At 45.7% G+C, this 16,719-nt stretch overlaps 1 protein-coding gene across 1 annotated transcript in view; it reads left to right on the top strand.

The window, feature by feature from the left end:
• The window catches only part of LOC138548298 (vitamin D3 hydroxylase-associated protein-like), a 428,655-nt gene that overhangs the window by 366,949 nt on the left and 44,987 nt on the right, over nt 1-16,719 (top strand). Inside the window, exon 14 of the mRNA XM_069642266.1 lies at nt 5,518-5,663. Coding sequence (XP_069498367.1) covers nt 5,518-5,663 — 146 coding nt within the window. The remainder of the gene's footprint in view (nt 1-5,517; nt 5,664-16,719) is intronic.

The following is a 16,719-nucleotide window of genomic DNA, read 5'->3' as shown; positions in this document are numbered from 1 at the left end:
AGCGTTTGATTCAATTTCCCGAGAAATCTTGTGGGCGAAGCTTTTAAATGCCAATTGCCCTCCTCACTTAGTTCATTTAATTCACCAATTTTATTCCAATACATCTGGAAGGATTAAACTCACCACTGATAGTTTGTTATCAAAAGCAATTTCTACCTATGTTGAACTTAAACAAGGCTGCATATTTGGGTCCACTCTATTTAACTTCTATATTAGAGCTATAAATGCAGCTTTTGAAGCAGTTTGTTCCTTTCCACCGAAATTGGGAACTGTGGAAGTACCTTGGCTACTGTATGCCGATGATTTAGTCATCCTCGACAGAACTCCAATTGGGCTTCAAAGGAAATTAGCAGCTTAAACCATCTACGCTGAAACAAATCAGCTCACTATCAATTCCCAAAAATCCAACATTCTGGTTTTTCACCATCATTTATCCAAAACAGGATACAAGTTCAAGTGGTCTCTTTCAAAATCTTCACTCACTCAAGTTACACAATATAAATACCTTGGTGTAAACCTCAACACCCACCCATCTGATCAGCCATACAAGAACAAACTCAAAATCAGGATGAAGCTTTTGTCAACACAGGGTAAGGCCCCACACCGGAAATATGGTAAATTCTCTCTAAATCCAGCAATGAGGTTTTATAAGCACAATGTAATTCCAACAATTATTTATGGAGCTCGAGCAAAATTTCTGCAAAATTCACAGAGATGGGACTTATTAGAAGGGGCTTATTGGAAGACCATTCTTTCATTGCCCCTGAGCACCCCAATCCCCATTATCAGATTGGAATTAGGTCTCTGCTCACTCTCAGCGAATGTATTTTGGCAAATGCCTGCCACATATAGAAAATGTATAATCGCCAGACCTTTCTCCCAAACACTCCTCACTGTATTTAAATCTGTACTTATGTCCTCGACACCCAGCGCCCTACAATCGTGGAAAGCTTTCTGCCAATCAGTTTTCGAAGCAGCAGACATTACTCTTGAACTTTTAGTAGTAACTCCTGAAAAAGCTAAATTAAAGCTATGGTGGTGGGATTGGAGACTGACATGTGAAGCGTGCAGTACGTACAAGACATTCCAGACTGGTCCATTTATTCTCAAACCCATGCATAAACTAGCTCATTATCTATTCAAGTTTCCTGACCCGGCGTATGCCATGTCAATCCTTCGGCTTCGTTTGAACATCTGGCCGACCAGATCTAGATTAGCAATATATAATAAGAACACAGCCATGGATACTACCTGCAGATTCTGTAACATCTCAGATCATCAAGAGTCCTTACAACACTAGATAACGGAATGCTCCACCCTAACAGAATCTAGAAAACTATTCTTCTTCAAGCATCTAAGCACATTACTCAACTAATGTGCGCTGGTGTTTTCAATGCAACTAACATTTCGCTAAACTTTGTAACAGTCCAATCCCTCCTAAGTTTGAATCTGTCAACGGACCCCGAGCTCGTTTGACCAATTTACCTAGCTCAAGCCGCTACAGAAATGTGCTCCAGTTTAGTTTCCTCAAATTCATTGGGCTCTTGACAAGGGCCAAACCGTTTTGTTGAAATGTAATTTATCAGAAACTCTTTGCTGCAGCAGTTTGGTCTAACATGGCGACATTAGCCTTGTTGAGATTAAGTATTTTTCAAAAAAGCTTCATTAGATGCAACTGGTCGCGTCTCAACGGATTCTGGGTTTTGCCAAGAAAAAACCCCCTTGAGCATAAGTATAAGGTCTAAATAACCCGGAAAAAGAATGCGCCCAATGTTCAAAGAGGTTGTTTTATTTTCAAAGTGGCCTTAAGTGATGACATGTGTTTCGGTCTCCCTGAGACCTTTTTCAAATCAGGGCTATTAATCAGTCATAACAAAACATTTGTTTACGTGAAACAAATAATATAATGAGACATTCACATAAATTGCCGTGTACAGATAAACAAATTGAATAAAGTTCAGTAATTAAGTATGAGAACAAAAAAAACAAAAAAATTCAAATGAAAATTAAATGAACGGAAAAAATTAAATAAAAGGCCAGACAATAATTGGGGTGGGGAAAAGGGGGTGGTGAAAGAAGGGGTGTTTTTGAGAGAGATAAATGCAAGACACTTATTAGGTAATGTATTTGATGGTAGGTATAAATCAACAATGTATTAATTGAAAAGCTCATAGTAAATGTTAGAATTATTACCTTGAATTCCTCTAGTGCCCCTATTATATTTGGAATTAATCCTCCACAATAAACGGGTTAGATCCCTACAAATGTGAAATATTGACATCGTCACCTGTTATATCAATAATGTAAATAATTCAGATGCAGCACAGTAGTGTCTCAGTATTCCTGTCAGTGTGAAGTGTTTTACATTAACATTAACGTTTGTGCTAGCGTTAACTTATAGCTATCTTGCTAAAATAGCCTCTAAAATGCAATGTTGCATTTATAGTTTAACAAAGGAGATACGCGGCGTCCAAATACACAATAATGCGCATAGGTGCGGTATAAAATGCTGAAAGATCAGGTAAGTATGCGCGCACGTTATCGTGCAAGTAATTTGACGCATTTTAGAGTAAAAAGGGCTGTGAAATGCCAGTCGGTCTCTTACCTCTCTTACCAATACAGCGTCTGATCGCGTGTTGCAAAGAATCTCGAGGGGGCGCCATTAGGCGTCCTCTGTGTAAGTATATACGTTGCTATAGTGATGAGCACCCTGGTCAGTCCCTTCTCCTTGTTTAGTCAAGTGTTTTCATGGCGGCCATATTGTAATCTAGCGTGTTCTGTTAAGTAATACAGTAAAGTCATGCAAATATGGTATTATAGTATTCCAAATGACTATGTTCAATGTATAATTAAAATCCTGCATTAGTATTTACATCTTGTGGCAAGTATATGTCCCCAATGTTAAATTAGGAGAGCATTGTGTTGCGAGCGTTTGCGTTAGCCATGCTAAAATAAGGCGGACAGTGTCTGTTCACAATTAACACTGTCCCATGATTTCTAAACCAGTCAGAAAGGGGTAACGTTACAGTTAACATCTTGGTGTATGTATGCAAAGATCAAAACGTAGTCTATTGGTCTAACGGCATGCAGAATGGCTACATATCGGGGAAAGAAATCCAATCTCTTATTTAATTAGACACATAATGAAGTAGTTGCATGGTTTTGCAGTGAGCATCCACATGGAAAAAACAACAGTAGGTTAAGTTTGCTATAACACTACTTGCGTATAAATAATAGGTTATTCAAATAAAGAGCAATGTGGTGATAACACACTAAACATTACATGAATGTTAGCTAAGTTCCTACAAAAAAGACACCATTTCATTGTCCGTATTAACGCCAAATAATGTAGAATTAAATTTGCAAATTATTTTCGCCTCCGTTTGAAATGTAATGTAATGCTGCGTGTTAAAGGACATCTCACTGTGTTAAATATTGTACTGCTGTTTTTAATGCCATTGTGGATTTTGCGGTTATTATATATTTATTATTTACATTACCAGCCATACCTGGTTTAACATTAATTTTATGTGAATTTTGAATCGTATTCGCTTTTATACAGTTTTGTTTTGTTAACTCCTGCGTTTAGAGTATGGCACTTTGACATGTTGAATTGCGAACGTACTGTATATTTCTGTTGGGACAGTCCTACGATCTGACTTAATGCGAACATTGAACTTTTATCCCTGTTCTCTAGATTTTAAAGGACCTTACTGTTCTGATTAAGCATATTTAATCGCACCGAATTGTCGAAATGTATTGCAGTCATATGTGCCGATCTAATTCTGTCTATAGACGACTCTGTAAACATTTTGCTGTAAATTATTATTTGAAATGTAGGCTCTTTGACCCATCCGAATGTAACATACATCTTCTCGTGATCAAATGGTCCCTACCACAACAAAAGATCTAGACGCTACACCACTGCCATCTGTAGGCTTAACTTGTAATTAATATCAAACCACTAGAAATGTGATACCTTCGAAGAGGCTTGACTCTCAAGACTGTTTCTAAATGTATAAATGTTACTGTATATGTACTTAACATATGTGATAACAAATTGAAAAAGTTGAAATATCAACTAAAACCATTTTATGTTCATTTAAAAAAAAAAGCATTTTTATTGGACTTCATGGATTTGTTTTTTAAAGTATTAACAGATTATGGGAGATTGTTTATTTAATGTATTTATTTTCTTCTCTTTTTTCCTGTATTTTCTTTGTCAACTTTTGTTGAGTTGAAAGGCTTGTTTTACAACCCATAACAGCTTTATAATGAAACACTAGGTATTTTATTAATTCATAGAAATCACCCAATCAATAAATAGAGCCATTATAAAGATCCATATTTCATATCAATATACCAGGCATGCAATGGCATTATGCAAGCGTTGGAGGCAGCAGCTAGATAGGTGGGGCTGCACCTTTCCCATGGTCACTGTACCGGGCTTACAATGGCATTATTGTGGCTCCTTAGTCTGAGCGTGTGATATGATGGCTTTATCTGCAAGGGTCAATCTCAGCTATGATGTCTTACCAGGGATTGGAGACCGGATGTATCATACACTTGCAGTACCTTTGCATACGACTATATAGAGCACATGATGGCATTATTGTATCGGATCTGCATGATTTTTCCGTCGCTGCTAAGTCAGCTACGGAAAAGTTTGCATGAGAAATGTTTGCCATGCGAATACGCATTCAAAACCCCTACATACCCACACCCCCACCCACACCCACACCCACAACATACCCACAACACTCCCCAACCCACACCATCATCACGCCCACACCCCCAACATAAACAAACCCTACTTCCCTTTATTACATGTTGAGTCCCTGCGGCGCCAGTTCCCTTTCACTTCCGTGATCTGGAACTGGTGCCGAAGGGTCCTTTTCTTTTTTTCGGGAGCTGCAGGGGTGTCCCCCGCAACCCCTGTTCACTATTCTACAAAGTATAGTGAGCGGGGTGTTGTGGGGGACATTCCCGCAGCCGTCACACTATTTTTTTTTTTATACTTACCTACAATGCCAGGTTCAAACTTTTGGTGTTCGCACCTTTGGTGGTAGCATTTTTTTCTGGACTTTTTGTACGGTCAGACCTTTTTTTCAGTTTGTATCACTAGAAGGTCACGATTTATGAAAGCCAAAACTTATTGGCTTTGTCAATGCTTGTTTTACATGAATGTGCCCTGTGCACATTCTATGTAAAATAAGTAGCAATATTTTACACGGGATATTGTATTTTAGAAAAGATTACTACCATTGTTCAGAAATGCATCCTTTGAAAACAATGCCATCCTGATGCCTTGTGGTACGTGTTGAGAATGTTGTATCACATCACACCTGTGACATGGGGGATGGGTCCCTTTTTATGGAATGATAGTTTGTACACAGATCGTGATTTTATTTTCAGTCAGTTACAACTGGGATGCATTTTGTTTAGAGAGTTCAGGTTTTAGCAGAATCCACCTAATAGGTGCCTATGTGACTCTTCCTGATCCTTCATTCCCTGCAGCTACCGGAAGCTACACCTACCTCTACAATGTTCTCAACTTCCCGGCCGGGATAGTGCCGGTGACGACAGTGACCGAGCAGGACGAGGAGGAGCTGCAACACTACAAAGGACACTACAATGACCGCTGGGACAAACTGACAAAACAGGTCAGTATCGGAGCTTTTGCAAGCAAAGTGACTTTACCTTGTATTTATTTGAAAAGATGAAAAAGTGGTAAAAGAAATTAGCACCCAGCAAGTGCGCCACAACGAATCAGACAGCTCGAAGTGTGGGTATGTTCCACCATTTTCCAAGCAACCTGAGGGGCTTAGTGAATCTCCTATTTTCTTGTTTTTTTTCTTTTTAAAGTCTACCTTTTCTTCTTTGGTCTTGTGGGTCTTTCAGCAGTTTTCTGTGGCTTTGCTCCTGTGTGTTTGCATGTCTCTTTGTGTGTGTGTGTGCGTGTGCATACACACATGACTATGTATGTGCATAATGTATTTGTCACAAGCTTCTATAATGGCTTAGCACTTATAAACACTTAAGCGATGATTGTGAGTTGGGTGGTAATGGTAACATCGGTTGTATTTGGCAAATACCTCTCTTTTTTGTCCCTCTAAATTCAGATGTAAGTTGGGAAATACCAATCCTGTTGGAGGTATCAGTCATAGCTCCCAAATGGAAATACCAGCACTGCTGGAGGAAGCATGAGTCAGAGATCCCAAATGGAATTCAGCCAATGTTTACCGCCATCTGCACCTTTGAATTTGACCCCATAGTTAGTTTTTTTTTCTTTTTCTTGTACAGCAGGGGAGGCCAGGTGCATTGTATCAATACAGTGAAACAGGTTTTTAGATTGTGCCACTGTCACAGGGTGACAATGATGCCATCTCGGATGCCTTCCCGCTCACCATCTTACCCATGCTATGTGGGTTTGTTTATTTATTTATTTTTGCATTTATGTAGCGCCCAAATCCAAAGGTATCACTGCTCTGGTACAGGTGCAACAAAAAGTATGGTGAACAGGTTATGCATATTTGTAAAATAGCCACGTTTTTTGAAGAGTTTTCGAAAGGCAAGGTGTGATGTTTCATTTCTCATATGGCCGGGTTGAGCGTTCCAAAGGCTGGGCGCAGTGACGCAGAAGCTAGAGCCTCCGGCTCTCTTGAGTTTGCATCTGGGCGTACGTTGGGTTGGAATCTAAAAAAAACATTAAACAAAGTGGTATTTCAGGAATACCACTGTGTTAGCATTGGGCCTGGTGCCAAACCTAAATTGGGCAGTTTTTTAAACAAATCCGCTAGTGGAGGTGCTATATTCCTTGGCAGAAAATCCACCCGGCTCGTAACAAACCCTTTACGCTGCGAATAGCGTTAGTTGTTTTTTGAATGATAGCACTGAGTACTTTGGGACTGAGGCGAATACAGGACTCCTAACATCAGCTGGAGGGAGACCAAAGGACAGTCCTCGGAAATTGCACGAATAGAAGCCCAGCTAGGCTCTACTAGGCTCTTAGGGCAAGCTAGCACTGACTGTATGGTTAATGTGATGCCAAATCCAGCTGCCATCCAGCTGTGGATATTTCCCTGTGGGCCTCTGCACCATGGGCCTCTTTTCTGTGGGAACTCTTTTTCTCTGCTCCTCTTCCCCTGTCCCCCAAGCACCCATCCCTCTCCCTTCCATCTCTATTCATTTATAATTCATCCAGTATATTATTGCTCACTCTTATGTAAGATGTCAGTTTTCTGTTATGTTTAACTACAACTGGGAGGAAATCGTTTCACAATGTTCTGCTGGCAGAGCCTCCAAGCCCTACTTAGAGGGGATGGGGATTGCTTGCACAGTGTAATATGGAGGCACTTTGAAAGCTTTGCCAAGGACTCTTTTGGTACCATGTACACCCCTGGTGCAGTCACATATGAAATCACTCTCCCTTGATGTCATACCTATTCTGAGTGTGGCCAGTATTACAGACAATATACATTTTTTCAAGTTTTATTTAGGGCCGGTCTTAACCTAGTGGTTGTTCTCCATGGGGCTATCTCCATGGGGCTATTTGATGGATTTCCCACGAGCGGTAATACTGCATAGTAATCTTTGCCGGGAAAGGGGAGGATTCACCTCTGGTATTAGCACTAGGGCAGAGTTGGCCCTATTTTTTTAAAAACATTGGGTTATATAAGAACACTATTGCACCATGACAAGTGCAGTTTGGCAGGGTATAAGCACCAGGGCAAAAACGTCCCTCAAACAGAAAAGATACATTTTCCTGCAGTATTGCAACAGGACAAAGTTTGCTCTCATGTAATTACGGAATAGTATTAGCACCAGGGCAAAGTTTGCTCTCATGTAATTACGGAATAGTATCTTTCTGCAAGCATTGCTTTATTATTGGCATGCATAAACAAAGACCCCCCCCGCGATTGCACAGATAGCTCATATGCAATGGGGTGGACGTGGAATGGGTACAGTGCACCTGGTTGAATAATGCCTGCACAACATGAAGCCAGGAATTGTTGACGTTGATATTTTTATTTAATTGCTTTTTTACAACGTGCCTAATACTGTACCGGAGTTCGGTTTCTAAGCACGGGATTCGAATCTCTGTTGCTCTGCGTATTCTTGCTTCCAAGACCAGCGCATTGCCCCTGTGCTGTCCTCCATTCACAATAGAGATTATCTAGAAAACCTGTTTAAGAACGAGTAGGAGATTTTCAATGGGGGTCATTCCAAGTTGGGCGTTAAGGGAAAAACGATGCTGGTAAAGGATTACGGGCCATTCTGACCCTCCGGACCGTTATTTACGGCGCCGTAAAGTACGAGGCCATAAATAGCAGTCTTGTGACGCGCGCACGACATCCCATGCCGAAATTAGCGGCATGGCGTAAACCGGAGCTGATCCCAAGTCATGCGGACATGCAAAAAACGGCCTCTACAAGGCCGCACAGTACCTTACCGGCACGGAGTAAATACTGGCATCGCTGAGAAGGTGTTAAGAACCCTGTGCCAAGAGGCACAGGTGCACTCAATCAGCACAGCACAGCTCAATCAGCACAGTTGCAGGAAATGGAGTCTGGCACAGCACAAAATGAGCACACCCACTCACCACACCCCCTCCCACACCAAGATGACGTTAAGGGAAAAACGATGCTGGTAAAGGATTACGGGCCATTCTGACCCTCTGGACCGTTATTTACGGCGCCGTAAAGTACAAGGCCATAAATAGCGGTCTTGTGGCACGTGCACGACACCCCATGCCGAAATTAGCGGCATGGCGTAAACCAGAGCTGATCCCAAGTCATGCGGACATGCAAAAAACGGCCTCTACAAGGCCGCACAGTACCTTACCGGCACGGAGTAAATACTGGCATTGCAGAGAAGGTGTTAAGAACCCTGAGCAGTGTTTCCAAGAGGCACAGGTGCACTCAATCAGCAGAGTTGCAGGCAATGGAGTCTGGCACAGCACAAAATGAGCACACCCACTCACCACACCCCCTCCCACACCAAGATGATACCAATTGTAGCAGGATTACTGGAGTTGGAGGCCCTGCTTGCAAGGCAGCAACAACAACCACAGCCCCCACCACAGAGGATACACAGGAGGAGAAGGAGGGTGAGACATGCCCAGTATGCACTACCGGTGCAGCCACCATTACCACGCCGGCAGCCCCCAATCCCTTGCATCAGAGCCTCCCCCTTCAACCTCACACCAGAGCAGATCCACACCCTGTACCGCCTTGACCGGGACACCATCACCACCATAGTGGACCTGACACATGACGACATAGTGAGCCTCATAGAAATCCACACTGCAATCCCCCCTCTACTCAGGGTAGTGTCTGTTCTCCACTTCCTTGCCACAGGCACGTAGCAGCATACAGTGGGGCACATGCATGGCATACCACAGGCCATATTTTCACAGATACTCAACCAAGTGCTGGATGCCCTCATCAAACACACAAGGGACTACATATCCCTACCCCGGACACCCCAGGAGATATTGGATACATAAGTTGCCTAGCATGCACTGGCAGGCATGCCAAATTGCATAGGTGCCCTCGACTGCACCCACGTGGAATTGTTCTTTCCACATGCAATGGAGGTGGCGTATCGCAACCGTAAGCAATGCCACTCCATTGACGTCCAGATGGTATGAAATCCCAGTAAAGCCAACACACATTGCTGTGCCCGATACCCCCGATCAACACATGACCCCCTGGTCCTGCGGAACTCCACGCTACCACGCTATATGGAGCAACATGCTGGACAACGTGCCTGGCTGCTTGGTGAGTCACCTGATTGAGCCATGGCAGCGCATTGGGGCCATGAGTAGGGTGGATGCATACCCCAACTTGGTGGGAAAGGGGGGGTGCATACTACACCTGTGTGGGAATGTTGACGCCGGTGCACGATGTGCACCCCACAGAACACAGTGCCCCAAGGCAATCGATATGGCACATGACTGCCTAACCTCACAGCGATGCTAGAATGTAGAAAATACAACACTACTCGTCCGACAGGTAACCTGACCCAATACCACAACACAAGCACCACTCATCGGCGGACATCACACACTGTAAGGGCATCCTTTACCATGCACTGCATATGCACTAGATCGCAGCTTCCTGCATCCCACCACACAAGACAGACGTCCCTGGGAGTGCATAGAAGTGAGCCCAACAGGGATACAGCAGCATGTCACTGGTTCCGCACACCCATAATAGTGGTGCAAGTCAACATGGTACTGATCAGTGCAGTAAGACAAGTATGCTACTGACTATAGTCAACACCCCCTGCCACCAAATCTCACAGAACCCAACACATCAATGAATTCAGGCCAACACTGCTGCACGCATATACGGTGCACGTGCAACAAGATGTGAGTGCACACCATAAGACATCTTGAAGAAGCTACCCCTCCATCATTCCATGGCACAGGACACATAGCCGGGCCAGTAATGGGGTTGATGCAACCAGGGACATGTGTGTATGGCCAGGAATCACCAGCTGCCATGCAAGACTGCTACAGTTCGCCACCATCAATGTACAAACACTTACCTTCATTCCCCTTCCATGCAGGTGATGGTGGCTACCCTTCGAAGCCGTGGGTCATGGCCCCTATCCGCAACCCACAGAACAGGCATTAGGAGGACTACAATCGAGCCCATACCCATACACGGGTGGCCATAGAGCAGACATTTGGCCTGTTGAAGGCACCATTTTGTTGCCACAGCTGTTCGGGTGGAGCACTCATCAACAGCCACGTGAAGGTGGCCAGGATCACCATGGCATGTGTAAAGCTGCACAACATGTGCATCCTTTGGAACGTGCCACTGCCCCCTGACCTGGGACTGCTACCACCAGATGATGATGAGGGGGTGGATGAAGAATTGGCAGGACAACATCACAGTGCAGATGCACAGGAGGGATGGGCTGTGTGGCAATCATTGATTGGAAAATATTTCAGACACTCAAGTCATCTGAGGGTGTCAGGATGACAGGGTATCAGGCACTGGTTGTGGGGATACATGTACACCATGCACTGTGAGTCATTAAAAGACACATGCACATTGATCAATGTCCATTCTGATATTTTTTATGCACAACCGGTGTATTGTATTAGTAGGTTCACACGTGAACAACAAAACCTCCACCCTCACCCCCCTCCCCCCAACTCCCATACACACCCTCACCCCCCTCCCCCAACTCCCATACACACCCTCACCCCCCTCCCCCCAACTCCCATACACACCCTCATCCCCCTCCCCCCCAGCTCCGCAACAGTAGTCCCTTGTGGCACATTGAGGCCACATGTGGCAGAATTGTCTATTGATCCATGCTCCCGGTGCCCGGGGGGGGGGCATGTTCCTGTGCCGCTGAGAACGCAGCAAGCGGCGCGCTGGGCTTGCCGGGGTGGGGGGACTGGTTGAGGGGGTGTCCTCCTGCTGAGTCGCATGAATGGGACGTGCTGCCACAAGGGTGTCTGCAATGCGTCCAAGAGCCTCACACACACGGTTGGTGCTTTCCGTGAACACCTGACGCATTTGCCTGAGCTCCTCGAGTAACCCCAACCTGCCCTGGTGGTTGTCCTCATTGAAGTCAGTGATGAGGGCAGTGAGCTGTCCTGCACGTAGTGCTTCCTGGGATGGCGTATCATCCCTGCAGGGGATTGGGTCGACATGCCCTAACAGGGCCTCGAATGGGGTACTGGGCACGGGATCTGCGTCTCCCGGTGCATCGCCACATGCACTTCGGACTGGTGTGTCACCCTCCCCAGAGTCACTGCACGACACCTGGGGGACATTGCAGGGCTCGGGGGTGTATACAGTGGGGTAGGAGTCCTCCTCTGACGCCCCACAGATGGACAAGGGGCTGTCCACGATTTGCAGAGGGGCCATGGCTGCCAGCTCCCCAGAGATGCTGGACTCCTCTGACCTTGGTGTGGTGATTGTTGCAGGCACTGATGCAGTGAGGGATGGGGGTGGTGCAACCTCAATGGGCCTTGGAGGAGCTGTGGTGGTTTTGTCCTTCCTGGCCAGTACGCGGTGGTCCCTGCCTTTGGCACTGGATGTGGTGGGACAGCTTCTCTCAGGCTCATCGCCCTCATGCTCACTGCCTGTGGGTGTAGAACAAAGGTACAACATGAGTGGTTGTATGAGACGCTAATGTCATTAATGGCAGCATTCACATTTCAGTCATTTTGGATTGGTGGCATTTTGGCCGTTACTACATCACTGGTTTCTACGGGTGTGTCAGATATGTACGCAGGTGTGGGAGTCACTAATCCTGGCCTGGTCATGTGCAGTCTGATTCGCACACTACCAAGCCTGCTGCACAGTGTGCTTTTTGGGATGTGCTAGTTACTGCACTGTGGTTGGTGGGCATTATGTGGTAGCACTTGTCCCTTGGTGGCAGTTGTCTTGCCATTATCAGAATGGGTGGAGGGCAGTATGACAAGGTGCATTGGACGGGGCTTGGAAGTGTATTCAGCATATATTTGCCATTGGCGGTGTTGACTTTGGACACTCACCTCCATCAGCAGACGACGGTGCCCCACACTCCATTTCACCGACGCCCTCGATTGATTCTGTGCCAATCAATGCAGCACATGTCTCCTCCCATGGCGCTAGTTTCATTGGTGAACTTGGTCCACCTCCAGTCTGCAGTGCCTGGCTACGGTTGGCTGCGAGGATGCTCCGCACCCTCAACCGCAAGTCGTTCCACCATTTGCGGCAGTCCCTGGGGTGTGGGGGGTGGTGCCTACTGCGCTCACCCTTTGGGCAAGTTCTGCCCATATGTTTTTTTCTCCGGACCACTGCCTCTCTGCGCATGTCGCTGCTGAACACTACATCTGCGTGCTCCTCCAGGTGGCCCACCATGGCCTGCAGCTCCTCGGGGCTGAAGCGCTGCTTGCGGAGGCGGTCCGCTGACTTCTTCGGTGCTTTGGGCATAGCTGGCAGTTGTGTAGGCCTTTTCCGAGGTTCAGGTTCATCCCAAGGGTGCTGCCTGGAGAGGATGGAAATGGATTGTGTTTTTAAAGATGGCCGCCACGCTCCTTCCTGTTCCTGTGCGATGACGTAATTTCCGTATCCGTTAATTAGCAGTATACGTATTTTACGGTATCCGTAAATTACGGTCACCGCTAATTACGGACGGCGAAGCCTCGATGGTCGGTGTTGTTAAGAATGTCTCGCTTCATGCCGGTAAGGGGTTTAACGTGCTCTTTAGCGGGATCCCGCTAGGGGATTTACCGGCATGGCGGAAAGCTTGTGCCCGCAAGGTCGGAATAGCCTGTAAATAGCGGCGTGGTACCAGATCGGACTCGCTCTTTCCGCCATGCCGGTAAAAAACAAAACTTACCTCCAACCTCGGAATGACCCCCAATGTTTGGAGATAAAAAAATACCATGTTGTTACTGGCTCCGATAGCATTGTGCAATTGGTTGCTACATTAGGCATGTAGTGTAGGCAGCTATCTCTGTTTCACCATGGAACCCTTTTTATTGGATTTGGTATTTGGTGCATGTATGGCGTAAATCAACTGGTTGGCCAAAAGCATAGCTATGGGTTTTCAGGGACAAAAGGAACTGGCTAGAGAGGAAGAGCTGGCATGTGGAGGGGATATTTTATTTATTTATTTTGAAACGTGTGCATCTAGGGGCTGATATCTAGGGATTCCGCCCCCCGCCCCCAAAAAAAGGCACCCATCAAGGGTGCGTTTACTATGTTGTCGATCATCTGCTTCATGCACGGGCTCATGTTCATCAGCCAGCCTGTGAAAGGTGCATTGAAGTGGAGCACAATGTTATAGGGGCAATAGGGCAGCCTGTTCAATAGTTTAATGGTAGCAAGCTGTCTGTATTCAATTATTTCACAGTCACGGTGCTAGGTGTTCTCAATTCATAGAGATTCAGCAGTTATACCAATGCTCATAGCTATACCAGAACACCCTTCTGTACCACCAGGAGAAGGAGGGCTGAGTGAACTCAGCAGAGTTCCATTGCAGCAGGCTGGAGCGATGAACCGTGAATCAGGGGCAGGACAGTCTTTAAAGCAGGAACCCGACAAGACGGCCATCAAGATCTCATTGAGAAAGTGTCACTTTTCGCCAGAGTTCTTTCCCTCTTGCAGAAATTAAGGCTTACTCAAAGTTCAACAGCAAGACTTGCAAAGCTTCAAAAAATGCAAAGGATACGGGTCACATGGTGCATTGCAGCGAAGCCTTTGCTGTTACCATGCCCACACACTTTCCTGCAATCTCATAAGTAAGCATCGCTGAACCGTCAGAGCTGATGGCTTTGCCCACACAGCCATTTTTGGCCTATGTTTCCAGTCACATTTGATGCTACTTTTGGCAGTTAAGCTTGCTTTTATTTGCGGTTCCCTGAACTGGGTCAACTGAAGCAAACAATTCCAGAGTTCTCACAGTTGCATTTCACTTGAGTTTACCAACCTCCTTCCTCCATTAACATAGAGCCGTTTCTCCTAACATAAAATGTGGCAATTGAATTTTGTATTTCCCGATCATCGCCCACCCTTGCTAAAGTCCATGATAGGGGTTACCTGGTAGAGAGTCTTCCATTTTGGAACTCCCTTCCCTGTGGACCAGCAAGAAGATGGGACACAATATTCAAGATGGGGGGAGCGGGGGGGCAAGTTAGCTTTCCCAATCCAGTACATGCTACAATTCAAGTGCTCATGGTGATTTCTAGGCCACCTAATATGATCAGCTTTCAAACTAACTCGGCTTTGAGGATAGTGGGTAGACTCTCTCCCACTGTGTACTGTTTATCCCCAATACACAAAGCATGAAGATGTCCTGGGGCCTGGTGTCTACATCTGTCATGTCCCCACATTGTGTCCCCATACTGCCCAAAAACCTTAACTGCCAGCTGATCCAACCCCTGCCCACCCAGGAGCAGAGGAAAGGCCAGCACTATAGCCCATCTCTCTATTCTAAACCCTCACCATGGCAGTCCCAGCTTCGGTCCTTGTACTCTAAAGCCCAGCCCCAAAGTACAGCACTTTAAGACGCCACTTGATGGGATGTCAATTCTACTAAGCTTATAAAGTCAATCTTTCACAGCGGAGCATTCCTTTTGTTTGTTTGTTTGTTTATTTATTTCTATAGCGCTCCGGACCCAGGAGTATAGGGGCGCTTAGTACAAGGTTACAAGGCATGGTACAGGGTAATAAACAGTGAAGCTAGAACAATTTAAATAGCAGTTATATACAGGCATTGAGGGTGAAAGCACGCAGTAGTAACATAAGTGAAGAATAAACAGTCAATACATTATATAGCTAGGTCTGACTTCAAAGTTGGCTATTTGTCAGAAGCCACCCAATGACCAGTTTCCTGAATGACTGGAAGGAGTTGGATGCTTTTATGCTCAGTGGCAAGGAGTTCCAGAGTTGGGGGGCGAGGACAGTAAAGCTCGAGCCTGCGGCTCTTTTGGAGTTAAATCTAGGCACTGTAAGGCATAAGGTGTTGGAAGATCTTGTGGTTCTAACGGACGGTTTCATGGTGAGTTTGTTGGTCAGGTATGGGGGTGCTAGATTGTTGAGAGCTTTATACGTCAGGCAAAGTGTTTTTAGGTCGATTTTATGTTGGATGGTGAGCCATCTGCGTGTAGTTCTGGTGGCTGAGATGTGCTCACGTCTGGGGATATTTAGCGCTGCCTGAAGTGCATTGTTTTGAAGGACTTGGAGCTTGTTAATTGACGCTTGATTGGCACCTAGGTAGAGACTATTGCAATAGTCTAGTTTCGATTGTATAAGGGCTCTGGATAGTATGAGGCAACTGTAAGGGGAGAGAAATGGTCTACAGGCTCTAATGAGTTTTCCGGTATATGCCGTGGCAGAGGCAGTAGCATTAATTTGTTTGGTGAAGTTAACGTTGGCATCAAGATAGAAGCCAAGTGTTTTCACATTTTTGGCGACCAGGATGGTGTTGCCATTGATTATGATGTTAGAGTAGTTAGGACTTAATTTTTGTAGGTTATTCGGTGAGCCAACAATGAGCAGTTCGGCCTTCTCGTCATTGAGGCTGAGGCCATGTGTGGCCATCCATGCCTGAATGACGGAGAAGATTTCATTGATCCTAGCTACATCAGTATCGTAGTTGCCCGAGATAGTGAGGAGTATCTGGGTGTCATCCGCGTAATTTGTGTAGATGACACCCAGGCGGTCCAGTTTATCGAAGAGGGGCTTTGTAAAGATATTGTAAAGGATGGGTGAGACACATGATCCTTGTGGGACACCACAGGATATGGGGATAGGGTCTGCTGCTGCCTCCAGAGAGAAGACCCTCATAGTTCTGTTGGCTAGGAAGGACTGTATCCACGAGACAGCGGAGGGGGAGAAGTGGGCGGCAGAGGAGAGGTGGTTACAGAGTATTTTATGGTCAACCAGGTCGAAGGCCGCTGAGAGATCTAATAGGAGTAGCATGGCAGCCTTACCCTTATCTTTGATTTTGTCAATCTGACTTTTAAGGTCGACAAGAGCGGTTTCTGTTCCATGCTGAGGCCGGAAGCCGGACTGACGCAATCCGAGTAATTGGTTAGACTCTAGGTAATGCTGAATTTGCAGGTAAGCAACTCTATCGAGTATTTTTAGCAAGAAGGGAACAGTTGTAATGGGCCTGTAATTTGTGGGGATGGAAGGATCCAGAGTCTGTTTTTTTAGAAGCGGGAGGGCCCATGATTGTTTCAGATTGTTGGGTACC

Source organism: Ambystoma mexicanum, chromosome 1q, assembly GCF_040938575.1.
Source record: "Ambystoma mexicanum isolate Mex_15411 chromosome 1q, UKY_AmexF1_1, whole genome shotgun sequence".
In the NCBI taxonomy this organism is placed as follows: Eukaryota; Metazoa; Chordata; class Amphibia; order Caudata; family Ambystomatidae; genus Ambystoma; species Ambystoma mexicanum.
This window is presented reverse-complemented; position numbering and strand designations above follow the sequence as displayed.